This window comes from Typopeltis vanoorti, chromosome 21 (genome assembly GCF_054136105.1).
Source record: "Typopeltis vanoorti isolate ZY-2024b chromosome 21, IOZ_Tvanoo_1.0, whole genome shotgun sequence".
In the NCBI taxonomy this organism is placed as follows: Eukaryota; Metazoa; Arthropoda; class Arachnida; order Uropygi; family Thelyphonidae; genus Typopeltis; species Typopeltis vanoorti.
In genome coordinates this window covers 78,900,754-78,928,670 of record NC_143569.1, presented here as the reverse complement: position 1 = coordinate 78,928,670, position 27,917 = coordinate 78,900,754, and the positions used below count along the sequence as shown (strand labels likewise).

The 27,917-nt window shown below is 35.7% G+C and overlaps 1 protein-coding gene across 3 annotated transcripts in view; it reads left to right on the top strand.

Annotated features, from left to right (window-relative positions):
• LOC150095019 (protein deacetylase HDAC6-like) overlaps positions 1-27,917 on the top strand; it is a 694,680-nt gene that overhangs the window by 183,036 nt on the left and 483,727 nt on the right. For all 3 annotated transcript variants that reach the window (XM_090411706.1, XM_090411707.1, XM_090411705.1), the window contains exons 8-9: positions 6,896-6,921; positions 20,803-20,907. In XM_090411706.1, the coding sequence (XP_090267832.1) occupies positions 6,896-6,921; positions 20,803-20,907 (131 nt within the window). The remainder of the gene's footprint in view (positions 1-6,895; positions 6,922-20,802; positions 20,908-27,917) is intronic.

Sequence of the window (27,917 nt, the reverse complement as noted above, 5' to 3'; positions counted from 1 at the left end):
ATCAAACAATAACTGAAAATTTCCTAACTTATTAAAAATAAATAAATAAATAATTAAATAAAATAAAAAATATATATACACATACAGTTAAATAAAAAAATAAAGTTAGGAAAGATTAGCTGATTTAAAAAGTACTATCTCCCACAAAGGGGATAGACATAGACCATTGGATCTGTTTAAGTTAGGAGAGTGAAGTAAAGTTTCACATTTTTTTATAAAGCAGTTCCACAAGGAACCAACTTTTGTGAAGGACTGTTGTTCTTGTTCCAATGAACTCTATGCCTAGTGTTGATAGCATGCTCTGCAAGAGCTTGAACAGTCCACAGAACTAATTTTAGATCAATCAGCATCCCTGGAATGCTGATTACAATTGGAGATGTTGGTTAGGATCTCATTCAGGGTGGGGATATGGTGCTTTCCTAACCTAATAGTGCTTTCATCCTGTGGACAGCATGCATGACTTTATTAACGACAGTTTTTTTTTTCTTTTTTAAAGCAATGTGTTCATGTTTTACAGTACAATGATAGCAGAGATGGATGAAGTGGATGGATGAAGTGTAAGAGCTTGAACAGTCCACAGAACTAATTTTAGATCAATCAGCATCCCTGGAATGCTGATTACAATTGGAGATGTTGGTTAGGATCTCATTCAGGGTGGGGATATGGTCCTAACCTAATAGTGCTTTCATCCTGTGGACAGCATGCATGACTTTATTAACGACAGTTTTTTTTTTCTTTTTTAAAGCAATGTGTTCATGTTTTACAGTACAATGATAGCAGAGATGGATGAAGTGGATATATGTCAAACCTTCTGAGTCAATGTTTAAAAGTTTTTTCACTTGGTTATATTAAAAACCAAGAATATAATTATGTTATATTATATTCTTGGTTTAATCCTTTATCTAAGTGTAAGCAAATAAAAATTTGTGCATTAAGTAACATTACTACTGGGCTACTTGTATACAGAGGCTAATAACTTCACATTAATTGCCTTAGTATCCCATAATGCAGTGTACATATCCTTACAGACATGTGTAATGCTATACATTATGGGAAGAGCCACTACCCAGACCAGTTTCAACCTTTAGTGAGGTTTCATTAACATCTATCTCCTATCCAGAATATTTAAGTAATAAGTCGTGACACCTTTTGACTACTTCTACATTGGAAATATATGACTTCTGGAAATATATTCTGCATTACTTCAAACTTTGTATCTCTTCTGGATCTTTCTCCCAATGATGAGACCTCAGGAAAGGTCAAAACCTGTCTGGGTAGTGGCGTAAAATATCTCTTTTCTTTATCTTTCATTTATCTGTTTATTTATCTGCATACTTAAACTTTTTCTTTCCCCCCTTTTTCTGTTGTTAGTTAGACCTCGTGTTGTAAGTCTATCTAATGTAAGAGTCCCTGAGCAATCGCACAATGCCAATTAAGAAATTTATTTATTTGTAACGACTGCGCCACTTAATTGATCTTTTTATGTTTGAAAGTCAGGGCAAGAAGATGACAAAAGTTAAGTAAATACCTCTATACAATATCTTTATATGCAAGTCGTGGCTCATTACTATATTCTATTCCCACAGACTCGTTAATATTTTGGGATAGTGCATTGGTTTAGGAATGAGAGCCAGGTAGTTACAAAACAAAAATATATTTATTATCAAACTAAAAGATGCGATACACAGCGCATAAAAGTTAATTAAAGATTAACTTAATCAAAACACTTTAACACACAAATTTACTTGCTATCTGAGCAACAGAAACTATAGTGCTTTCACTAGCAGAAAAACCTATTTTGCCTTTATATAAAAGTGTCTTCTATGACACAACTTGGCTTACAAGTATGCATAAGTATTCCAGGAGGGATTACATTCAACTTTCTTCCAATATATTCAAAACTTAAATGACACTAATTCAGACACTATCATAATCAACCTGTGAATTAGACATACTTAACAATACATAATTTTCCGTTATTTTACATTCACTTTTCCCGCTAGTTAACAAGTAACCTCTCTCAATCCTTTATGATTTCGAGTTACATACACATAACATACTAGAACAAATTAATGGGTTACTTGCTAACAATCTCGAGAGGAAAGTCCGACATACATTCTGTTATACACATTGGAACTGGAACGTCCTTCTTCCGGTCGATCCTCGAGAACTTTCCTTCATTGGACGCGCTGGGGTTCTGCCTTAGCTACCAGCAGCCTAGAGCGAGCTGGCAGCGGTAAAACATCGGGCTACGATGGTGGGAAAACGAATCTTCTGGATTGCAGAAAGGAGCTCTTGCAGACCTCACAGGTGATGAGCCAAGCACGAGACCAAGGATTCAAAAGCCTAAAACCACGTGCTACATTGCCTTTTATTCTATTCTCCGTCCTTTGTTCTAAATTCAGAGTATTCCAGGATTAGCCAGAAGCAATGAAAGAACTGACGTCATCGCTGGCCGCCAGACCTCACAATTTTGATGGTATTCAGCGCTAATCCGGCTTAACTCATTAAGCTTTTACAAACAGTCTAAAGTGCAAGTGCATTGTAACAGTAATTTATTCTTTTATATTATTACGACTAAGTACATTTTTTTCTTATGATTTCAGTCAAAAAAATTGTAAAACATTTAGCGAAAATTCTCTAAAAAAAATTATTTCTCGTGAGATTTTACAGTGGCCCTTCCCATAATGTATAGCGTTATATATGTCTGTAAGGATATGTGCATTGCATTATGCAATACTAAGACAATTGATGTGAAGTCATTAGCTTCTATATACAAGTAGCCCAGTCGTGAAGTTACTTCATGTACAAACTTTGTTTACTCACGCTTGGATAAAGGATTAAACCAAGAATATAATTTCTTGGCATCTTCTAAGTAGAATCCTTTCGGGATGTGCGTGGGAGATTGTTATAGAAATTCAAAAATTCAGAGAGATGGATATACAAAATAAGCTTATAACATGGGTAGGAGAAGCCAGTTAGCTGACGGATATCAGAAAGTGATTTAGTTAATTGTTGCATTTAAGAGAAGGAGATTGCTGTGATATATCACAGAGTTCTGTGCTTGGGCCTATTGTTTCATATGATGTGTAACTTAATGATATTAGGGATGGTTTTGAAGGCAATTATCCATTTATTTGTTGTTATATACAGAATCCCTTTGAATTGGCTGGTTCTATGGGCAAATAATAATGAGTATCAGTTCACTACTGTTGCTAAGCATAAAGTTAATTTCCACTGAGGTCATCGTATGCTGAATATTATAATAACGGAAATTTGCTGCAAGTGGTTGATGATGCCAGGGAATGATAGTTGATCGAAGATTATATTTTACAGATCACATCAAAGTGGTATGCTATCACATTGGATGACTGCTGTGAGTGAACATTAATTTGTAGGAATAAGGAAGCTGTTATTCCATTTTACAAGAGTTTGATAAGACCACATCTGTACTGTTTTTCTCAGATATTGTCACCTGAGTTCTGAAGAGATGAGGCAACATTCAAAAAATATTATCAGCAAGTACAGATGGCATCTGTCCTAAGGAATTGTGCATACCAGGACAGATTTGAGGATTACTGTATGCACATGTGTAAATAAAATATTAATGTCAAACTTGAAATAAACAAACTTGAGATACATTATTATATTATTATTATTTTCCTGATCTCGATGTATCATAAGACGCATTGTGAGAGGTCACTGCTAGACAACACAAAATCTATCATACCACTCCATAAACTTACCCACTGTTTGCACTTTTATCATTCTCTCAGGCAGTACATTCCTTGCTCCTACTGCCCTCCATGCAAAAAAAAACTTCCAGGAATTGTTCCTTGTCCTTGTTCCTTCCCTTCATTCTCCCATGGGAAAAATCTCTGTAGCGTCAACTAATAATAAGGTGTCAATAGCTTATATTTCAATCATATTCCCTTTTGTCTTCTGTCTACCAAACTCTGTAGTTTGCATGGCTTCAGTCTGCCCTCATAACCTGCATTATACAGTCCTGATATCATTTTTATTATCCATCTCTTTACCTTCTCCAAGCTTATTTTGTTCGATTCAAATCCTGGCAATCAGATTTGAGCACAGAATTGGAATCACCACCTACTTATTGGAGCTTGAAGTGGCTTGAAAAAGTAACATGTTTGGTCTTTAGAGCACAGTTTCTGGACTGTGTAAAAATAAATTAAAAATGCAAAAAAAAAGTATATAAAATTGATAAAATTAGGGGAAAAAAATCCTTAGCTCATCCCCAGTACAAAACGTGCCACAGGTTTGCAAATAACCTTTTGTGGGTGGGAGCATTATAAAGAAAAAATTATCTGTTGTGATCAATGTCCTCCTCAATATTGCAGCAGTTCTCTAAGTTGTCCTCACAACCTTTGCAATATGTGTCTTCTCTTCAGATTTCTATCTATGATCATGCCAATATCCCTTGCTTTATCCACCCTTCCAATATAACTCCACCAAGACCTGTGGATCCCAAATTTCAAACCTTACTTTTATTATTATTATTACGTAACACCTCCAAGGAGTCCAAGGACTCATCAAGGGAGGGCACCTACTCTACAACTCTCCATCTCCACCACTCAATCCACCAACTACAGCAAACCTCATTATCTACATCAACACCATCTAATCACCACGACCACTAGTATTTTCACAGACAATCACAAACATTCATGCCCTTGGCGGGATTCAAACCTGCAGCCTTTTGGCTGGAGAGCGGGTACGCTAACCACTCGGCTAACGAGATCGGCATTTAGTTGTATTAAAATTATTTAATACATATTCAAAGAGCCCAAACATCAGCACTATTGCTATTAGCCCTGCAATTACTCTTCACATCATCTTCAAACAACTGAATATTTTCCTGTAGTCTAGTGACAATATCATTGGTGTAAAGATTGAACAGCAATGGTTCCATTACTGAAACCTGCAGAATTTCACTTGTAACCTTCCTGATACTGCTTCCCATATGCAATTGATATCTACCAGAAAACCGGTCCACTCACCTCATATCTAAACCCATATGTGGCATCTTAAAAACCAACTTGTTGTAGCACCCTATCAAATGCCTTTATAAAATGTGCCTTACCCTCATCCATTGCTCTTGCTGCTCTATTATAAAAGGCAACCAGATTACTAAAATAAGAGTACTCGTAACAAATCCATGCTGACCTGCATAAATAATATTTCCCTCATCCATTCCCAATTCTGTATACAGGTTCTTATCAATTTCTCCAAACTTTTAATAACCACAGAAGAAATACAGACTGGCCTATAATTTGATTTCTCCATTCTAAAACTGCCTTTATGCAATTAGTACTCTTATCTTCCTTCCACTCACCAGAAACTTGTTGCCCCATTGCAAGACTTTCATTTGTCATTTCTGCTCTGTTTTTCTTCCCTGAGAGGGCAAAATTCATCTCTTATAAACAACAATCCACTGCTGCATTTACCTTCCCTATCCTGCCAAAATATGTTCGATTTCTATCCCTGTCAGAATGTCCTCAGTTAACCAAGTTTCACTAATACCAACAATGTTTGAGAGACTGAGTCAGTCAGTGCCACAGACTCATTCTCTTTATTTCTAATGCTCTTGGTATACAGAAGAATTGGTGGATTGTCAGTATTCATATAGCTATTATTACTCCCTGTGTACTCTACTTGGCTTTGCAGTATAGTATATACCCTTTTGTTCCTCAAGCCACTATCCCATCTTTGCAATTCTAGTTTCCTAACACACTCATTTGTCCAGAAAACAATAATCTCCTCAAATGCCTGATCTGATCCTTTTGTGTTGAAATGTAATCCATCTCCTACATATAGCTCCTTCCTCTTCTTAAATACGCATCCACCTATTCCTGCATTAATTTATAACATTGTTCCATGTCTTAATTTTAAAATGTAGGTAATTCAAAGCCTTTTTTTGAGAAATAATGCAGCTCAACCAAATGCAAACGGAAGATTCTTGATGGGGTGGAACACATTTGAAACCTCACCTTGATGTGATATATATGTTCTGCTGATGTAAACTGTTATTAACATTCAAGTTTGAAATTGCAATTTTTTGTTGTACCCTGTTTAAAAACAGTTCCACCCCCCACAGAATTTTATTTTATTTATTTATTGTGTGATTTAAATGCTGTTATGCAGATTTTATTCACAAGGCATTATTGCATTGTGAATAAAATCTGTATAAGAATACTCTAGAGCAGTGATGGCGAACCTTTTTACCCAGGTGTGTCAAACTTTTTTTTTTTTTTAAATATTGACGTTGTTGATGTGCCACTTGCATATATGCATTATAAATGTAACTACATAATCATAGATGGTGACTTATACATATCATATTAGGCTATTTATTTAATAGGACATTGATATAAAATCTATGAATTCATATTATACAATTAATTTAATAAACTGAAATTACAAACTTACATTACATTTAATGACTTTTCTGTTGCTGACTACTGGTAGAAAGTTCTTTCAATGAACAAACCTACCTTCGCCTTAACTGAGAGCGATCTTACATGATTTATCGCAGTTTTTTCATCAGAATGAATACCAATATTTTTCAACATCCAAGGTATGTTACCTGAAACCCTCAAGTGTGTCAGTGCTGACACGCGTGTCATAGGTTCACCATCACTGCTCTAGAGTCATATGTAAAATATAGAGGATAAGGTAATTGAATTTGTATTTGATTTTGTAATATGTAAATTGAATTTGTAATATGCCCTAATATGTAAATTTAATTTAAGGAGGTGTGACTTGGGAAAGTTTGACAGGTCATATTTGTAAAACACATTGAAATGTAATGAATTTTTCTTTTACTTCACAGTGTAACATGTCCTTGTAGCATATTTATATTTCTTTTTGTTTGTAGGTACAGAATGGAATGGCAATTGTTAGGTTTGTAGAAAACTTCATTCTTCCTGTTATAATTAGCACAAAATTTTTTATTATTTTGCAACTCTTATTTTTATATATAAATTTTAATATAAGTTCTCTTTCCTTGCATTTGAAACAAAATCTGTAGTTAATATATTTACCCCTTTAATCCTTTTTTATTTATACAAAAAATATATTCTTATCATCTATTTGATGGCAGATCTTTGTTATAAAAATTAACTCATTATCATCAAATTCCTGACACGTACTTTCAAGGGGTGTTGTAGAATGATTTGTTAGCAATTAGAAATTTTTCATCTCTTGTGAAGTGAGCTTTAATATCATTCACACATATTAGCTGTATCTTGAGCTGGTATGATTTCAGAATATTTCAGAACTAGCCAAATTATCATTCTAATTGTCTCTCCCATCAAGACTGCAATCATCAGAGGGAGTCTGAAATAGCACACTAAAATGTTGAGCTTAATTTCATGAATATCAGATATAGGTGCAGCGTTCAACTAGCCGTATTCATGGCCAGCCCTGACCTGGTGTTAGCAAATTTATGAACAGACTGGCAATAATCTAAGCAATATATGCCTATGTTATTATGAAATGGTAGTGGTAAGTATGGCTTATAGTAGCTGTACTGTGGTAAATACATGAACTGAATGTCTTTAGGTTCTAAATTTGGGATTATGACTGAATGCCTGTAAGTCAGAATCCTGTCTAACCACTGCAATGATGCCATTCATGCCTTGCAATTGAAAGGCAGTGTTAGCTGGAGTTGCTTTCATACTGTTATGGGTGCAATTGCTCTGGCAATGAATTCACTAGAATTGAAGTATAAGGCAGCTGTTGAGACTTTGTGGCCACTGCTTCCTGTGGCTTTTATGTAATTATTCTTCTTCCTTTCAGCAAGTAGTTGTTGAAAGGAAGAAGGAAACCATTTATCTTGGCACCAAGATAAATGGTTTTGAAATAAAATTTTGACAAGATGAAATAGTTTTTCTATTGATCCTCTACATAAGAGGTCGAAGGAACCTATAGTACATCAGTGCTGCGTGTGGGGTGCAGAAGACGACTGAGATGGAAGTTTATTGCCATTTTTTGAAGAGTTGTAGGTTGTAATTGTTTGGGAATACTTTTTGAGGCGGGCTGTTCAAGAGGACAGAGGTGGACAGGATAAAAGAGGATGAATAGAAGCAGGTTCAGTGTGGTTGCAGTCACACAGTAAAGGGGTGCTGGGAAGCTGTAGTTCTTGTATTAATAGATGCAACAGAAAGTGGAAGAATGATGGTTGCCAATTCACTGGAGCAGTGACCATGGGTGTACCTATAGAGTATACATATTGCTGAAACACTTCACCTATGAGATAGAAGCTGCAGTGAATCTGTAAGAGAGTGGAGTGATCATCTATGAGCTAATAGCATGCCTCTGGATGGCACCAAGGATTTTAAGGGATATTTTAGGTGCACCACTCCAAACATGTGAGCAGTATTCCAAAAATTGATGTATTTGGAATTTATATATAGTGAAAAGTTGGTTGTGTGTAAAATAGGCTCTTGAATGAAAGCGAATGCCAAGATTCTTGGATGCTGAGGAGGCCATTGATGTGATGTGTTTATGCCAGGAAACACTGGGTAAACATTAGTCCAAACAAAGAGATCTGACCTTGTCTGGTGATTTGTGTATTACTGAAAGGGTAGGTGAGCTGGGGTCTCTTTTGTGTGAGAAAAAGGCAAGGCTGTTTTGGTGGCATTGAACATAAAAAGGTTGTCCTCATCCCATTGCAGGATAGTATGTAAATCAATGTTTAAGGCCATTGATTCCTCCGAGACTACAAGGTCATTGTGGATGACCTTGTAGCCTGGAAGTCAGCATACTGTATGTTCTGAGTTGAGTAGAATGAGTGGAGAGTACTATCATCTGCATAGCTATGGATGGGATTAGTAGTTATTATGAGTAGATACAGGAGAACATTTATGTACAGTAGAAAGAAAGTAGGTGACAGGATAGAGCCTTAAGGCACTCCAACATTGGTGGTGAAGCTCAAACTGAGGGATCCAATTGCCTTACAAAGAACGACCAGAGAGAAATGTCAATGGCGACAGCACAAGTTTCTCTGAATATTTCCATGGTAAGGTGGGTGATGTAAGCTACAAGGTCAGCTGTGGATCTTGAATGGCAGAATCTGTACTGTGTTCACTGGTTAATTCATGGGCCTCTAAGTAGTGGAGGAGTTGGATATTGATGACTTTTTCCTTTATTTTGGAGACAACAGAGGTGATGGCAGTTTGTTAGTAGTTTGACAGTAGACTTCTGTCACCCCTTTTTTTTTGGAATAGGATGGATATGAGATTACTTCTATCCATTGGAATAAGTACCAGGTATGTATAATAAATTATCGAGATGATGCAGGACAGGTGTTAGCTCTGGAGCACAATGCTCGAGAACAATTGGGGAGACACCATCAGTACCAGAAGACTTTTTATTATCCAAGTTATTTAGTAGTTTTCTGATGACATTTTGTCAAAAAACTATAGGAGGTATATGGTGCTTGGATTCCAATATGGTAGGAGGTGATTTCCCTTGGTCAGAGGAAAATAGTGATGCCAGGAAGTCAGCTTTATCTTCGGGTGCCATCAGGAGACAGAAGTGGAAGTGCAGGAGGGCAGAAGTTGCATCCAATGTCCTTAGCAAGTAACCAGAAGGTATGGCTTCAATTTGTACAGGAGGTGAGTTTTCTGTTGGTGACCTTTATGGAATCAGAAATGGATCTACTGATATGTTGCATGCTTTGATATAGGCCAAGTATGTAGCTGGAGTTATCGATGCAAGCCACATGCAGTAAACTGAATTTTTTTCCTTTGACTGCTATAATACATTTTTGGTTGAACCAGGGCTTGGAAAGTGGAGGTGGATTATGGGTTGAATAGAGGAAGGCCTTCATACCAGTGAGAATAATTTCTGCGACTCATTCACAACAGCTGTTAGAATCAGGTGTGTGGAAGCAATAGTCAGACCAAGGAAAGGATGAGTAGAAATTCCAGAGGACATCCTATTTGGTTCTTTTGTAGTGCCAGGGGATGCAAGGTTGTGAGCATTGCATCCCCTTCAATGCTCACAACTAAGGAGAGGTGACCTCTATGGCATATCTGGAAGGGGGGGGGGGACTGGTCAAAAAGAGATTCAGAGTATTTGGAGAGTGAAGAGGGTTATCTGGGATTTGAGTGGATAGATGTACAATTAGTGTTAAGTCATTACTTATAGCAAAGACTTTTGCTTCTTGTCCTGCTTGGTTGGTGATGTTGGAGTAGGGAAGTCAGCTGGAATTATGGACATTGGAGTCACCCAGGAATGTGAAGAGATCTGAGTGGTTATTAAATTCAACAAATGAAAGTCACTAAATGAGGCAAGGAAACCTTGAGCTAGGAAAGGTTAAAAGCAGGGGATTCTATATTAGCCATTCTCTTGCAGGCTATGTCAGATTTCACAAAGGCACAGGTGCCACCCTTGTGGTGAAAGAATTATGATGTGTATAGTTTGGTCACTGGAGGTGGAGAGTAGTAGATGTAGTTGAGATCTTGGTTTCTGTCGTTGTGATGTGACTTTTTTTATTGGGGTTACAAATCAACCCATACGTACAGTCCTGAATAATATGATTGACGGTCTGTTGATCAGCACCACAGTCACATGTTGAGGATTGATGCAGGCCCCACTTGTACATCATGGTAGCACATCTTGCATGGCCTATCCTCAGGCAGTTTGAGTGTGCTCCATTGCTGTCTGGGCAGGTCAAAGCCAGGGGCCTCTATTGTGGGGTCTGTAATGAGGTATACAATTTTTATTGTTGAAGTAAGCCAGTGATTCTTTCGTTCAGTTTCAGGAGAATATGTAGCTGGTTGCTGCTTTTTCCAGATCGGGTCACGGGACTTTAAGTGAATAGGTGGTAGATTTTGGAGGTACTCATGGATGGGTAAGTTGTTATTTCCTATACATTTTATCCACTCTCTGTTAGCAGCAGCTTTCCTTCTTATGTCTGATGGTATGATGTTAGAGTGTTGGTAGCCACTCAACAGATGTAGACTTTATTCTTGTAGCAAGGCTTATACGTTGGTCATACATAACTGGTAATTAACTTAAGGAATTTACAACGCATAAACCGGATATTAATTAAAGGAAACTTTAATGAATATCTTCAATATTTCATCAACGTCATGTTGCTATCTTCAGGAACATACAAATATGGTATGTGCATGCAGGCACTAACAAAAGCAAATGAGGAAGAAGGCAAGAAACTAATATTGTCCCTAAAGTCCTAATGGTGCCCCCTAGCGGGCTAATTGGGTTGCCTTGGCCGTCGGGCTGAAGTTCTGTTGATGTAAGTCTCCCAAATTTGGGGTAGTCTCATGCTCCCAAATTTGTTGAGGTTTATAACGTTTTTTAGAGCTGCTGATGATTCTATGAATAATCTTTCATACTTGAACTTGCTGCAGTGTATTATTTTAGTTTTCTTCCAACAAATTGTATGGTGGGTATCTATGGCATGATCTGCAAGTCCAGAGTGGCTGTACTGGTGAAACCAGATGTAGTCTTTGTGTTCTGAAATCCTGATATTCGCTGTCCTGCCTGTTTGGCCAAAGTAGGACAATTTACAGCTGCAAGGGATCTGGTATACACCAGGTAGGTCTAGAGGAAGTGGTTGGTCTTTGATAGAGCGGATAAGGGATGCCAGCCTTTTATATGGTCTATAACAAGAAATTAGGTCATATTTTTTGAGGATATTGGTTATTTTCTCAGAGGTGCCCCGGATGTAGGGGATGGTGATAGATTTAGTGTAATCTTTATTGTGAGAGGGGGGAGGGGATTGTGGTTTACTGGTTTTAGTATTTTTTGGGGGTTGTAGCCATTGACTAAGAAAGTGTTAAGGATGTGGTTTAGTTCAGTGGTTAGGGCATTGTCATCTGAGCAGATTAATTTTGCCCTGTTATATAGTGTTTTAATAACCCCATATTGTTGTGTGTGTGTTGGGGGGGGAGGATTGCTGGTGAATGTATCTGCCTGTATGGGTGGGTTTTCTATAAACAGAGAAAATCAAAGATCCATCAGGCTGGCAAGTGATTAGAGCATCTAAGAAGGGGAGAGTGTTGTTTTCCTCTTTTTCCAAGGTCAACTGGACCCTGGGGTGTTGGCTGTGTTACATCATGGTTTTTCTTTAAATCTATGTTGCTATTATCCCCTCTTGTGCCAACTAAGAATGAGATCTCTAGTCTATCTCTCTGGGGCCGTCTCCTTTTCGAACTCTGACAAATTTGTTTGTTCCAGCTGCACCAGTCAGAGTCCTAGGACAGAAAAACTCTTGTTCAGAGAAACTTTCTCAGAGTTCTAGCAGCTACCTAAATTTGTTAAATATATATAGCATCTGTACAGATCTCAGTTTGCAGTCATGGCCCTATCCTTTCTAATTATTCTATACCTTCCCCTTATGCATAGGTTCAAACTTTTATGAGTGGTAAATTAGTCTCATGCTCAAGCAAAACTCAGGCTTACATAGTAAAACATGTTTATTAAAGATCTAATGAGTTTACAATTAGGTTTAAATTAAACATATCAAAAGCTTATCACAGTATCTATACTAAATCAACTGACAATCATAAACGAACACTCTAGTTAACGAACATGTAACTCATATCCTCTGGTCAATTAAAACACACTTAGCATGGGAAAATACAAGTTTACAATTTTAACTTCAAATGCTAACACAGACCCCACCACATTAATTAGGTCTCACACAAAAACTTAAGTCCTCCGATTACCAGTCCAATGGAGCTAACAAGTTACAATGCATATAAGTCATTCAAAAAGTTCTCTAGGCAATTGTCCAACTAGAATTTGATTCACCCTTTTTCTCTAATGCTAATTGTTAATAAAATAAGAAACTGTACATTACCACCTCTGTATGAGGTTACCGTGTCCCCGTTATCCATCCTTTACTGTTAGATACTATACTGCTTCAGTGGGTTGTGTCCCCATGGAGGTCACTTCGCTCATCATGTACAACCATTTTCTGCACTCTGCTGGGCAACACTCGTCTTGCTGGTCACTATCGTCTGACTGCCCATCTCCCTGGAGGAACCTTCCGTTGTCTCATTCCGGTAGCACTTCTACCGATGGCCCGAGTCGGTGGATGCTGTCATCTCGCATACAGCTCGGCAGTTAGCAACGGGGAGAAAATTGCCATCCGATGCCATAGAATTCCCTTCCGCTGGTCAGCATCATGGGTCTGAAAGAAAACAGGAACAGAAAAAATGGGGGCTTGAAACCCGCACAAACCTGCATTTATTATCCCTTGTTGCGCCCTCTTTTCATTGCAGAAGTTTTCTCACAGCGCCTTCTTATTGGCCCTTAAGTTGTTTAGTCACCACTCTTCTCCTCAAGAGCACTCTTTTCGAGGAATGCGAGTTCAATTCGCTTTCTACAAATGCCTTTGCTTCGGGCGTTACGCTTATCGTGGGTAACTTACACGCAACCTTTGGACTTTTGTTTGCATTGACATACATTTTGCATAGAGTATTTTTTTCTTACTAGTGTTTTCAAACAACAATATTTCCATCTAGACAGACAAATTCCTCCTTTTTTTGTACTTCACTTTAAGGTAATTCAATTATGTTCTCTATTAAAATTTGTTTCTTTACTAACAGTACAAGTATTTCTTGGTTATTATTATTGTATTCTTGTTAAATCTTGAATGAATGATCCTTTTGATGAAAAGGTCCTTATTCAAGATTTAACAGTTGTTTAAGTGTGTTAGGAAGGAGTGGAGTGTATCTGAGCCATGTGGCCAGATAGCAAATAACTTTGGCGTAGACTTTATGCAACCCATGATGATTCTCATGATATCGTTAAGATGCACGTCGACCTTGCTGACATGATAACTCGAATACCACACTGGAACACAGTATTCCGCACAAGAGTACACTAGGGCAGCAGTTTTCAAAGTTTTGGCTCCTGCCCCCCATCCAGAACACACAAGCTTCCTGATGATATTATTCTTCCTAGTTTTTTCCATGACATTTTCTAGGTATTTTTTGAAGATTAAAGAGCGATCTAAGGTGACTCCAAGATATTTTGGTTTGGGGTTGTTCAGAATCCAGAAAATCCAGAGAATTTTAATAATAGGGTATTGGCAACTCGTATAGGTAATATGACGTCTCCATTATTTCTACCTTAGTATCACCACCTCTGGGTCTGGCTCCCACTGATGAGACCTCAATAAAAGTCGAAACCGGTGTGGGTAGTGACCCTTTCCCTTAATGCATAGCATTATACATGTCCGTAAGGAGATGTGCTTTGCATTATGAGATACTAAGGCAAGTGATGAGAACTTATATCACCTTTACTATCATTTGCCCCAGTTCTGAAAGTACTTCAGGCGCAAACTTTGTTTGCTTACACTTGGATAAAGGATAAAACCAAATATATAATTAGTAGCATAGCTAAGTGAATAAAACTTCCATAAAGATAGACTCTTGGACATGACATGTATACAGAGAGAAACCAGTCTCTGTGCTGTGACATAGCCTCAACAATGCTCCCTCACATACCGCTACTTGACTCCTCTGCAGGCATGATCTAGCAGAGTATGTGGCAATGGGATTATGCACCAGTAGATTGGGTAGGCTCATGACTCATTACTGACAGGTTCAGGTCCATGCACTAACTGGCAGTTGACCCGTAGCACCACTGTTTTAACTGCTTACCCTCGAAATGGAGGAGTTTCTGGGACCTTGATGTAGTTGAAGTGCAAAAGCCATGTTTGGGCTCCAGAGCAGGAATTCCAGTTTCTGTTCCTCACCTTCTCTTCTCCATGCAGTGTGAGTAAAAAAGAAGGTGAGGAACAGAAACTAGAATTCCTGCTCTGGAGCTCAAACATGGCATTTGCACTTCAAACCCCCAATAAGCTGGGTGGTGGTATTTCACTGGGGATACCATCCATCCATCATAGCCTTGAACATCAGTGTGTGTTTGGTAAATTTACATTAAATTATTATTTATATCAATTCAGTTTAAATCAAATTAATTTAAATTATTATTTCATCTGTCCCATTTCTTTAAGAATCAGGTCCATAGATCCTTTATGATGAGATAAACTTAACTTTCATAAACTTAATGCATAGAATGGTTAATCCTATCTCCACAGCTTGAAAAGTCTATCAGTGCAGACTAAAGACATTGTATGTGTGGAAGAATGCAGCAATCCTATTCCTTATCTTCAGCCTCAGACAAGGTTTATTTTTTTATGATGTGGCGATGAGAAGTAGTGGTGTATTTGAACTGTGTTACAAAAAAGTGTTTTCTTCCCTAAATTATATTGTGTAGATTTGCATAATAGTGCATTTGTATGTGTTACAAATGTACTATTATTGCCAGACTGGATATAATCATTGTACTGGATATAATCATTGTCATTTTAAAAGTGTTCACTTCAGTTGTTATCTTGATTAATGTAGAAGTGCTAGTTAATGTTACAAAAATAGTGGCAGCAAAGAATCTTATGCCAGCAGTGTGGAAGTTTTCAACTCAGAGATCAAGTTTTTCTCTGGACTTTTCACAGTGGATAAGATGTACCAGTTGTTTTATGTATACTTCCAAACATGTTAAAAATTTATGGAGTGTTTAGATCAAATGATAAAAAGAAACATATTATAGTATGTGAGAAGGGCGATGAAAGGCTAGGACATTCCAAAAATGAGAATGGTGTTGCCAGGAATAATTAGAAAATGGATGGAAGTGCTTGCAATGGTAATCATAGAAGTGACATGGTAAAGCTTAGGCAAGAGTTGATGAAAATGAAGAGGCAGGTTAAATGTATGGAGGAAGAAATTGAATGTAAAAGAGGAGCATAACTGATGTAAATGACAAGGAAGTTAATAATAAGAAGCAAGTATCTGAGGATGATAGGGTTTCTTTATATGGTGATTCAATCATTAATGGTGTGGTAAAATATAAAGTGCTCAAGATATGTTTTACAGATGGTAATAAAACGAATATCAGATACTTGGCATAGAAGGAAAGAATGGGCATCAGAATTAGTGGCAGTGGTGAGCACAAATGACTCGAATAGTGAGACAGAGAATGCCGAGGGGATTTGAAGAAGTTATTGCAGGAAGTGAAGGATAATGGTGTCACTGGGAAAGTGGTTAGTTTGTTGCCCAGATATGACAGTAGTAGTGAACTGAGAAGGAGAGCAATGATAATGAATAACAAGATGCTCAATTGTGTCATGCAGAATGTCTATGTGAATGCATAGAATGAATTTGAAGGGAAGCTAGAATGGTTCGAAGCTGATGGGACACATTTGAATGGGTTTTGTGTTGGTTATTTGGTTGCAATTGTTGTTTACTAGGAGTACACAGGGTTCAAAGGAAGATGACCAGTGGCATGCTTCAGGGTTCTGTTCTTGGTCCCCTACTGTTTAACTTATTTTTTAATGATATTTCATGTGGATTGACTGGGGATCTTTAAATGTTTGCCAGTGAGCCAAAGTTAGGTAGAATTATCAGGAGTAGTGCTGATGTTAATTTTCTACAGGAAGATTTGAATAGACTTTTAGCTTGGACAAATGAGTGGGGTTGCAGTTTTAATGTTAATAAATGCAATGTATTATACTTTGGGATACAGAGATATAAGTCTAGCTACTGTATTGGTGGAGCTGTACTTCAGGAAGTGGATTGGATTCAGGATCTTTGAGTGATGGTGGACAGTGGACTGAAGTTTTGAGGTCACATCACGCATGTTGCAAAGACTGCACATAAAATGATTTGGTCGCCTAGTTTTCATTGTGATGTGGAAATACTAGAGAAGGTCCAAAGACGAATAATCAAAGTGATATCAGGATTCTTATGAAGAACGTTTGAGAGAATGCAGAATACAGAGGTTGGTGGATAAGAGGAAAAGAAGAGATATGATAGAGACCTTCAAGTTAGTTAAGGAATTCTATCAGATTAAGAAGAAATTATAAAAAGAGTGGATGTTAAGATGGGAAGAATGAGAGGCCATTCCTGGAAGTTGCATAAAGATTGGTGAAGAAGGGTATGAGGAGTAGATTTTTTATGTAGAGAGTTGTTAGTGAGTGGAATGATTTAAATATCTTAAAAGCTCATTATGATTGACATGTTGCTTGTTGAGTGGGCCTATCATGATGAGTCTGTTGACTCCATGGAGATTACCAAATAATGATATTACTTGGAAACTGCAAATAGGCAAAGCAGCTCTGTGACCTACAAAGCATGAGCTGAAAAAATTATCCAATGAATAAGCAAATTAGTGAATGGCCGAGTTCTGTTTATGTGCAACTTTATGTTTTAATAAAATGCTAAATGTTTTCATGAAACTACTGTGACCTTTAGCTAAACCATTTGAAGATTAGTATTTAATAATGAATATATCATCATATACAGATGTCTGACCTTTGGCTTTAAAATAGTGCTCATTTGAAATTAGTTACCTAAGTTATTATTTAATCTGTCATTTCGTACATTTTGATACAATCAATTTTGACTATAGTGAATTTCCAAAAATATTTCAGTTCAAAGTGTGAGAATCGGTAACCTGAGATTTGCAGATGACAGTCATTATCAAAGAAGAAGAAGCTTCAACAGAATCAGAATGCTTAAGCTAAGTGAATAAGACTAATGATGAACACTGAAAAAAAAAAATAATAATAAAAAAAATGATGATTTTGGGGATAAGAGGATGAAGAAGCAAATAACAATCCGTGATGGACATGAAATGGCATGTGTCAGGAGTTTTATATATTTAGGATGCAGCATGGCATATGATTTATACTGTAAATGGAGATAAGAACTCAGATTACAAAAGCAGAAATAAGCCTGCAGTCAACAGATAAGATATGGAAAAGTAAAACAATGAGCCTTCACGCAAAGCCTAGGAGTACTGAAAACGAGCATATTGCAATCACTGTCCAAGAATGTGAGATGTAAGTAAGTCAAAGACTAAGGTGAGTATTGGCATTTGAAAGAACATGCTGTAGAAAAGATATTTTGAATGGATTAGATGGATGTGAAAGATAACAGGTAAGAAAATGCCATATTTACTTGAATATAACGCACTTTTTTCCCCAAAATTAAAGTTAGAAAATTATGGTATGAGATATATGCAGGGATTTTTGGCAACTAAAGTTTTTCAGGAAAAAATTTAATTGACGTTTATAATTAAATCCTCATTATAATTTATAATTGTTCACATTATTTATAAAATGAATGCATTTAAATTTTAATTATTAATGTCATCTATGCAATCTGTGGCTCTCCATCATACAATATAGTTGAATTTTTAGCAACAATGCTTCTGTAATTAAATTAAAACAAAGTTTCATTATTGATTGTCCTTTTATCATTTCAGAATTATATGATCTTTGAGTTTAAAACCAGCACTGTAACTTGAACGTTTCTCTATATTTCAAGCAAAAATAACCAACAAGTGATAGGCTGGTAGAGATAGTGCAACTATGAAGACGTGCATATGATCAGTGCGGTATTAACAGACAATTGCACGACTCAATGACAAAGACAAGCTGACGATTGTTGAGTTGAAATGCTGATTCTCTTTAACCGAATTCCAAAATATCTGAAACTACCACAACAACATTCACTATCTATTTCTTAAAGTTTTAAACATTTTTCATGTACAAACTATATGCAAAACTTTTTTATTTTTATTTCTTTTTTCCTAAAGTAAAATCAGGGGTATGAGATATATGCGAGACAAGTTGTATTTAATTAAATATAGTGATTAGAAAACTCAGCCTCTTTGAAATTATCTGCAGGAGAGGATAGATGACAGCAGAAAAATCAAAACTTTGATGTGCAGTAGAATAATGGCATAAACAAATTGGATAACCCAGGAGAAAGTGGATAGATGATGTAAAGGAGTTTGGTGTCTTTCTGTCTACTGCCAGGTGGCTCAATTCTTGCCACCTGGCAAGAATTGAGCCACCTGGCAGTAGACAGAAAATAGTGAGCACTTAATTAGACACTGATTGTACCCATGAGTATTGATGATGAAGAAATTCCTGGGGCCAGAAGAATAGTTTCTTATAATGTAAGGCTTGATACAGTGAATTTTCTTTGCATCTTTTTGAACAACATTGACAGCGTGGAAAAGTGTTCTGTACTTTGATATAGTGATTAAGTGCATAACATCAATTTAACATAACATCATAACATTAATTTAAAACAATTGAACAATTTTATTAATAAGAAGTGTGGAAATAATCTGATTCTTGGCAATGAATCTCAGTCTATTTATTTCATTTGTAACATAATTTTATACCATTTTAAATCATTAATTCTGTGCTACTAATAAGTTTTAGAAAAATTTCCAAATACCAAAGTTTGTTAATGAACTAAAATTGAGGTGATTTAGAAATGAGTAGTACAGTTTCTAAGCACAAATTTTTTTTTAATATCCATTGAATGCCAGAACTGAATGAACAGAGTTATATTGGATGAATGAATGTACAGGTATCTCTTGCTTAACGCGGCGAAATTAATTGCGACAATTCCTTTATATATGCAGCAAAAATTTTAATTAACACGCCTTTAAATGTACCAAAATTTCACCAAATATGACATCATTGCTACAACCCATGGACATAGACATCATTGCAACTTTCAAAGCCTATTTTCTTAGAAAGACATTCTCAAAGGCAGTAGAAACAACAATGGGAGAAAACGCAATTAAGCTACAAGAATTTTAGAAAAATTTTAACATTAAACACACACTTGAAAACATTCATGAATCATGGGAGCAAGTGTCTTCTAGCTGTATGAGAGCTGTTTGGAAAACCTTTTGCAGAATGCACTAATGACTTAGGTGGTTTCCAAAATTTTGTGAACAATGTGATTGAAGAAATTGTTGCAATTGGTGAAGACATTTGTTTTGATGGTGTTGATTCAGAAGATGCTAAATAATTATTGGATTCAAATTCAAAAGATTTCAGTTACAACAATGCGCATATAAAGACAACGAACAAATGGAATGTGAAGATGAGGTTCCAAAGGAGATAACAATTAAAGAACTGGATGCAATATTTCAGTTTAGAATCACTTAAGCAGCAAGTAATGGATATGGATCCAGATATTAATCAAAGAATGCTTGTTTGCCGAGGTCTAGAGTCATTTTACTAATTATCTTAGAACTTATGCTGATAGAAAAAAATTAAAACTGTTCAAACGACTCTTGATAACTTTTTTTGATAAAAAATTGCAGTAATTAATGTAGGTACAAACATTTGTTAAACATTTACTTTGCATTCATTTTTTTATCTTTCCTAAAAGAGTACCATATAAAACGAATTATTAATGTAGTAATTGATCATGGACAAATTGTAATTTTTACCATTGATTATTATATTTGATTAATGCAATTTTGATATACGTGGTAACATCGAAGGATTAATTAATCTCGTTAATCAAGGGATACCTGTACAAAAAATTCTAGTAAGTACTTATGCACTTCTGTAAATTGAACTTAAAAGAAAGTAGATTTAAGCAAATTTTTTGTTATTGTTTTTGTAAGTAGCTCATGATTGCTTTTTTTTATTTTTATTTTTATTTTTTAATAGAAATGATTATTTTTATTATTTGATGCATTATGGAAAAGTTTTCTTAAATAACTGATTTATTTTCTTATTCAAATTAAGTTAATTAAATCTTATTCAATTACTCTTAAGTCATGAAACATGTATTTAAAGTAATTGTTTTATATGAAGTGTGTAGTCATTTTGTTAATCTTAAGGGTATTTCTTAATTATTATACTATAGTATAAACTTTCTGAAACTTAAAAGGTCTTAATTTCATATTTATATCTTTTAGGCCTCCAGGACATCATGCTATGTTTAATGAAGTATGTGGGTATTGTTATTTTAATAATGTTGCAATTGCTGCAAAGCATGCAGTAACAAATCATGGTCTAAAGAGGTAAGTGCAGTATTACACTGATGTCCAAAAACTAAGGACTGACTACATTTTTACCTGTATATGAAAAAATTTTCATGACTACAGCCAAATATGAACATAAATTTATTGCCAGCATACTAATAATGATACCGTATTCCTCTGTAATGACAAGGAAGAACAGGGACAAATTCTTGATAAAGTTAACTAGCTCGGTAATAACAGAGGACTTCAGCTTAATTCTAGCAAGACAAAGATTATGGTTCTTTGGGAAATTTGGGAAATACAGACAGGGAAGCTCTTGAGAAACAAGTGTATACCTTATAGAGAAAGAATTGAGGAAGTCAGCAAGTTCGAGTACCTGGGATCCATTATTAATGTGAAGAATTGCTGTTCAGAAGACATCAGAAGATCAGGAATGACTAAAACAATAGTCAAAGACTTATCTAAAATCTCCACAGAAAATAAGTTGAGGATTCTGAATGTAGCTTTTTTTTTTTTTTCCAACAGCAACTTATGGATGTGAGACTTGGAACCTAAAGAAGTCAGATAAGAAAAGGATAGCTGCTTATGAGATGCGGTGCTACAGAAGGCTGTTGCGTATATCATATACTGAAAGGCATACAAATGAATGGGTGTTAGAAAAGATCAGTGGACTTTAAGGCTCCTTAAGGATATTAACAGAGGAAAGTTAAAATATTTTGGGCACATTGAAAGGATGGAAGTTGGACTTCTTAGAACAGTAATAGAAGGAATAGAAGGTAAAGTTCTTGGAAAAATAGGAAGGGGTAGCATCAATGAGATGGATGGATGGTGCATGTGTGTGTGGAGGACTGGTATAGCACATCACTGAGCATTGGAGTGACCATATGGCATCTGTGGCTGTCCAGTGAACAGATGATGATACTAATAAATTATATTACACAAAAAATGTGTTATAAATTTAGTACAAATTAAATTGTAGTACATTTTTTTGGTAAGAGTTACAAATTTCCAAAGGACATAGTTGAGAAATTAGTATACAGGTGCTTACAGAAAACTATGCAGAGAGACATTTAAGTATGGAATATGTCCACCATGAACTGCAATGCAGCTCTCACAATATTGTACCATGCTTAGCACCAAGTGATTCAGGGTTGAGGAAAACTGGCTCACTCCTCCTCCTCCAGAGCAAGGATAAGGCCATGCTTGTTTTCTGGAGGTGAATTTCGAGGCAGCAATGCATCTCCCTGTTGTGTCCAAAACATATTCTATGGGGTTGAGATCTATGGAGCATGCTGGCCACTCGATTCGATTAATATCCTCGGTCTCCGCTTGTGTACAATGTAGTGTGACACTGTCATCCATAAAAATGAATTCGATGTCTACAGCACCACATAACAATTGAACATGACATTGAAGAACTTTGTTGCAATATCATTTACCAGCATTTGCGCACATTAAACATAATACCTTTCAACACCATGACCCCAGCAACACTGAATGTTCTTACAATTGCAAAAAGTACCACTTTCATGCCAGATCAAGTGTCATCTAGAATTGAAGGAAAGAGTAAAATAACTCTCCGTATAAAGAGTACATTATCCCATTGGTGTCGTGTTCGATTTTTATGGATACAACACCACTGAAACCGTGCTGTATGGTGAGCTGTGGATAACAGAATGCAGACTACAGGCTTTCGGACATATAGGCCTACTTGTTGCAGATGTCTTGCCACAGTTTGTTGAGATATCTGCATGCCCCTGCTCGAATGGAGCCGACTTGCAAGCTGACTTGCCGTGATGCATTGATTACATTTGCTGTTATAACTGAAAATCCGTCTTTGTGTTCTTTGCAATGGCGACCTCTTAGCAAACGTTTGGAATGCATTCCACTGATTTGAAATGCTACCCATAGCCTGGATACAATGCTGTGTAAGATTGCAAACTCTCTGGTAATATCAGTAATTCTACAGACTTTTTCAACCTTTCCAATAATTCTTCCCCATGTGAAATCATCTAGATTAGTTGTTCTCAACGTTTTCCAGTGGCGTACCACTATATTTAATTCAAGATATTAGATGTACCAGTAAGCAAATCTGTTTTCGTACCACCCCACCCGGCAGTGGCTCACGTACCACCAGTGGTACGTGTACCATAGGTTGAGAATCCCCGATCTAGATGATGTCTTCGAGACATTACAAGACAACCAAATTTGCAACTTTATTCCTTCATGAATAAAGCTTTCTTCAAACACAATTCATTTTTGCCTTTTATCCTGTTAAGGGCAACCATGTGATTTGAATTTAAATTTGTACCTGCTTTCTACTCGAAATCATCACTTATGTACAAATTGCAACAAGCTGATTCATCTGAATTTGTAGTTCTAATTTTCAGAAATAATAATTGTCCTTGAGTTTTGGACACCATTGTATTAAAATATATACACAATCAGCTGAACATTTTGATATACACAGGGTGTTTCAAATTAAAGTACCCCTATTCAGAGCAATCTGTATAGAGAATTAGTAGACAAGATATCTTCAATGAGATCCAGGTGATTAATGGAGTAGAATTCAACGTGTTGGCCTTTGTGCAGTACCAACACCATACGGTATTGTGTACATCCAAATGCAACGGATCTATTGTAAAGATTCACACATGATGTGCAATTTTGTCTTTCAAATCTGGCTTTCAAAAATTCTGTGCTTTCGATCCTTTCTTTTAGAGTTACACGGTGATCAGTATTCATTTTTAAAATTTATAGAATTTACGACCATGTTAAAAAAACTTTTATTATCCCGACGTTTTGATCTTCATATCAAGATCATCATCTGGAGCATACATCAATATACAAGACAAGCTGAGTTACATTATTAACTGTAAGCTAAAGAAACAATGATTTGATCACGTTATTCTACTGGCATGACCTCTAGTGGAAAAAAAAAATTACATCAAGCTAAATTCTATTTACGATGACAGGAATAAACATTCTTTCAGATGGTTTTCTTTCAGAAACAATGATGTCCTATTTTTAGTATTACAATTCTTATTTTTGCTTTTAACATACTGGATTTTCTACAGTCCTGTTTATAGTTGTTCTTAGTGCGGAACGTTCCGTGGGTCGAATATATATACCTTCCATATGTTTGGGATTTTTAGACCATCATTATTGTTCAGATTGGGGTGGTTGATAATAATCTCACATGCTTCCTTAAATTTCTGTTCATACCATGTTTTAGTGCAATATAGACAGTTAGTGCTTTTCCAGTCAACTCTGTGTAAGGAATTCAGGGCATGATTAGAAAGGCCAGCTTCACCATAATTATTATATTTAATGTGTCTGGAAAAGCACTACCTGTCTACATCATACTAAAACATGGTATGAACGGAAATTTAAGGAAGCATGTGAGATTATTATCAACCACCCCAATCTGAACAATAATGATGGTCTAAAAATCCCAAACATATGGAAGGTATATATTCGACCCACGAAACGTTCCTCACTAAGAATATAAACAGGACTGTTTATAGTCCTGTTTATAGACTATAAACAAACTATAAACAGGACTGTAGAAAATCCAGTATCTTAAAAGCAAAAATAAGAATTGTAATACTAAAAATAAGACATCATTGTTTCTGAAAGAAAACCATTTGAAAGAATGTTTATTCCTGTCATCGTAAATAGAATTTAGCTTGATGTATTTTTTTTTTTCCACTAGAGGTCATGCCAGTAGAATAACGTGATCAAATCATTGTTTCTTTAGCTTACAGTTAATAATGTAGCTCAGCTTGTCTTGTGTATATTGATGTATGCTCCAGATGATGATCTTGATGTGAAGATCGAAACGTCAGGATAATAAAAAAGTTTTTTTAACACAGTTGTAAATTCCATAAATTTTTAAAATGAAATCTGTGCTTTCGAGGTAACCACAAAGCCAACAGTCACAGAGATGCAGGTCTGGTGAATGTGGGTGGTCATTTCATAGAAAACGGGTGATTGATTACTCTATCCTCTGTGAAATGTTCATACAATAATTGTTGAACTTCCTTTTCTTTGGGGGTGGGGCATTTTGCATCAACACTGTTGTGTTCAGTCACCCTTTTTGCTGCAGTTGTGGGATATCAAAACTGTCATCATGTTCTGACAATTTGTAGCCATGATCATGCAGGTCAGGGGTCTAGTTCAATGGATTTCTTTTAAAAAAAAATGCCCCATTAATGAAATTGTCCATAAATCCTATCCATACTGTGACCTTTAGCGAATGTAAGATAATGTGTTGAAATGAATGGGGATTTTAGGTAGCCCAGATGTGATTGTTTTGACTGCGTACTGTTATTAAACAGTAAAGGTTGTTAAAAGGTTAATCCTCATCCACCTCCATGTATGCCAGAAGTGTCAATGCAAATGTTTCTCGGATTCTGGCATCTCCTGTTTGTAACTCTCGGCCCTGGCTGAGTTTATACAAGTAGCATTGAAATACTTTATGCAAAGTTCTCCATACCGTTATGTATGGCATATCTAATTGTCTTGCTACGGTACGTGCACTGCATGAACTTACAGCATTCTTATTTACAGAATTTCAGATTTATGCTCTCTTTCTAGTTGGATTTCCAAACTGCCTGTCTCTTCATATCAAAAAATCATGCATTGCACTACATTGGGTGTCATTGGGCTTTTTTCACAGTCTTCAGGCATCTGTACTCACGAAGTGCTGCTGCAGTATTTTCCCTATATTTCACATGCAAGGAACATTCAGGCAAAGTTAGCCCAATTGTTGAACAGTCAAATGACTGTAGAATCAGTCTCACTCCTTCATTTATTCCACTTTACTATCACATGATATTCAAAATTCACTGTCTTTTCTTGCTCGTGCCATATTTCCCTTATTGGTCATTTTTGTAAACTTTTTTTTTAATTGTCAAAATCTCTTTCCCATGATCTGGTTAGGGTATCCAAAGTTTGAGGATATTTTATGTACAGATTGCTCTGAAATAGGGCACTTTAGTTTGAAACACCCTATAATTTAATGAATAGGAAGATTTGATATTTATTAATGTACTTGATGATACTATGATGTATAATCTGTTTCCCCTAAGCATTGCTGTCATCAAGAATGTCATATGTTCCCATTTTCGTACTAATTATGTGAGCCCTGCACTTCTCAGTAGCACTTACAGCCTTAAGATAAGTCAGTTTGCTTAGTTGTCCAAACATCAATGATGTACTAATTCACAAGGAGATAGTTGCTTTCTGTATTTAATCTTTCGAAGCCATAGATTAGCAAGATTTTTGTGCTTGTATACCACATTCATATCCTACTTCATAATGGGGGAACAAACAATTAGCTGTTAACTACTAGGAGGCTAAGAAGAGATATATAGAGAGAGAGACATGAAATATATCTATTAAGTACAAGATATTTATTCATATTTATTGGAAATGTATAGTTTTACTTTGTACTTAAAACTGATTGATGTATTTCGAGATAAACATAAAATAAAAGGTGGATATTTGATATTAAAATTATTATGAAACTCCTGATTTTGTTTGATTTCTATGATTGGATGTTTCTGGCTTATATATATTATTGGCTTTTAAACTAGTGTAGAACTTCTTAATTGTTCCCAGCGTGGTGTATCATCTAATCTGGGAACACTAAAAATGTTTTGTCCACAGATGTAAATTCTATTACAACTTTGATGCAAATAATTTTCCAGTTTATTTAAGGAAAACACATATATTAAAAGTCATAAAACCAACTAGAAATTATGTTTGCAAATTTTATGGATTATCAAATGAACTCAGAGAGAACCTCTATTTAGCATGTTAGGGTTAAAAAAAAAAAAAAAATCATGAATAAATTTGAGGGCTGCATGTGCCTGACAGTTTAGCTGCTTTAATAGTATAAAGTTGCATACAAGATTTTGATAACATTGTTATTTTGAAATGTTTGCAACCAGAGTGTCAACTACCAACTTTTAATATCAGAGCATTCAGAACTGTCATTGGTTTTTGTGAGAATATATTGCATAAGGATGCAAGCTTTAATTTATATGTGAAGTTCACATTCCTTTAAATAAACTCTTCACAGCATATTTCAGTTTCCACTTGCATTTAGATATAATCTAAGGCATCTGATTCAGCATTCCATTAACGATAATGAACATGGATAATGAATGAATTTTATTTTATTTATTTTTGACCAGAAATTTTTGACTTAGCTGACATAATTCAGTATAATGATGATACAACTTAATGAAAAATTATGCTATCTGATGCACTGCTTAGTTAATGAAAAATCCTTTCTGTTAAGTCAGGTAACAGAACAAAAAAAATACAACAGCTATTAGGACAACCCCAGCAAACCTGGCACTTCCTTAATTGCATGAAACATTAGTGGAAAACAGGCAAATTTAGCAGAGAAACTACAAATACCCTGTTGACATAACTGGTATTACTATGACATAAATAACCAAGAAACTTTTTTGCAGGTATTATTATTATTATATGGGTATCTTCATGCAGTCAAAAGACTCATTGTGAGTGATCCATAATAACTTTTATATACAGAATACCTATCATACCTCTTCTTAAGCTCATTCACTGTCAGGACACTCACGACTACTTCTGGCAATTCATTTCACTCATCCATCACTCTCTAAGCAAAAATTCTAGTCCAACATACCCTTACTAACTGTACTCTTACACAACTTCCAAGCGTGATACTTACATATTTATGAATTTAGGGACACAAAACACATGTATTGAAAAGATTATTTTACTAATTATTAATAAAATAACAACTTGACATTTCGACCCCTGTATTGAGGTCATCATCAGAAGAATACATGTGTATAGGAACCAAGCTACATGCTGTTGCACTCTATAAAGGTAAATTAAATCAATCTTTTTCTTACCCTGACCTTTAGTGATTAAAAAAAAAAAAAAATTATATATATATATATATATATATATATATAAAATATATAAAATGAAATAAAAACTACAATAAACTCTGCTAAAGTACTCACGTACTAAGATTCTTCTGAAAT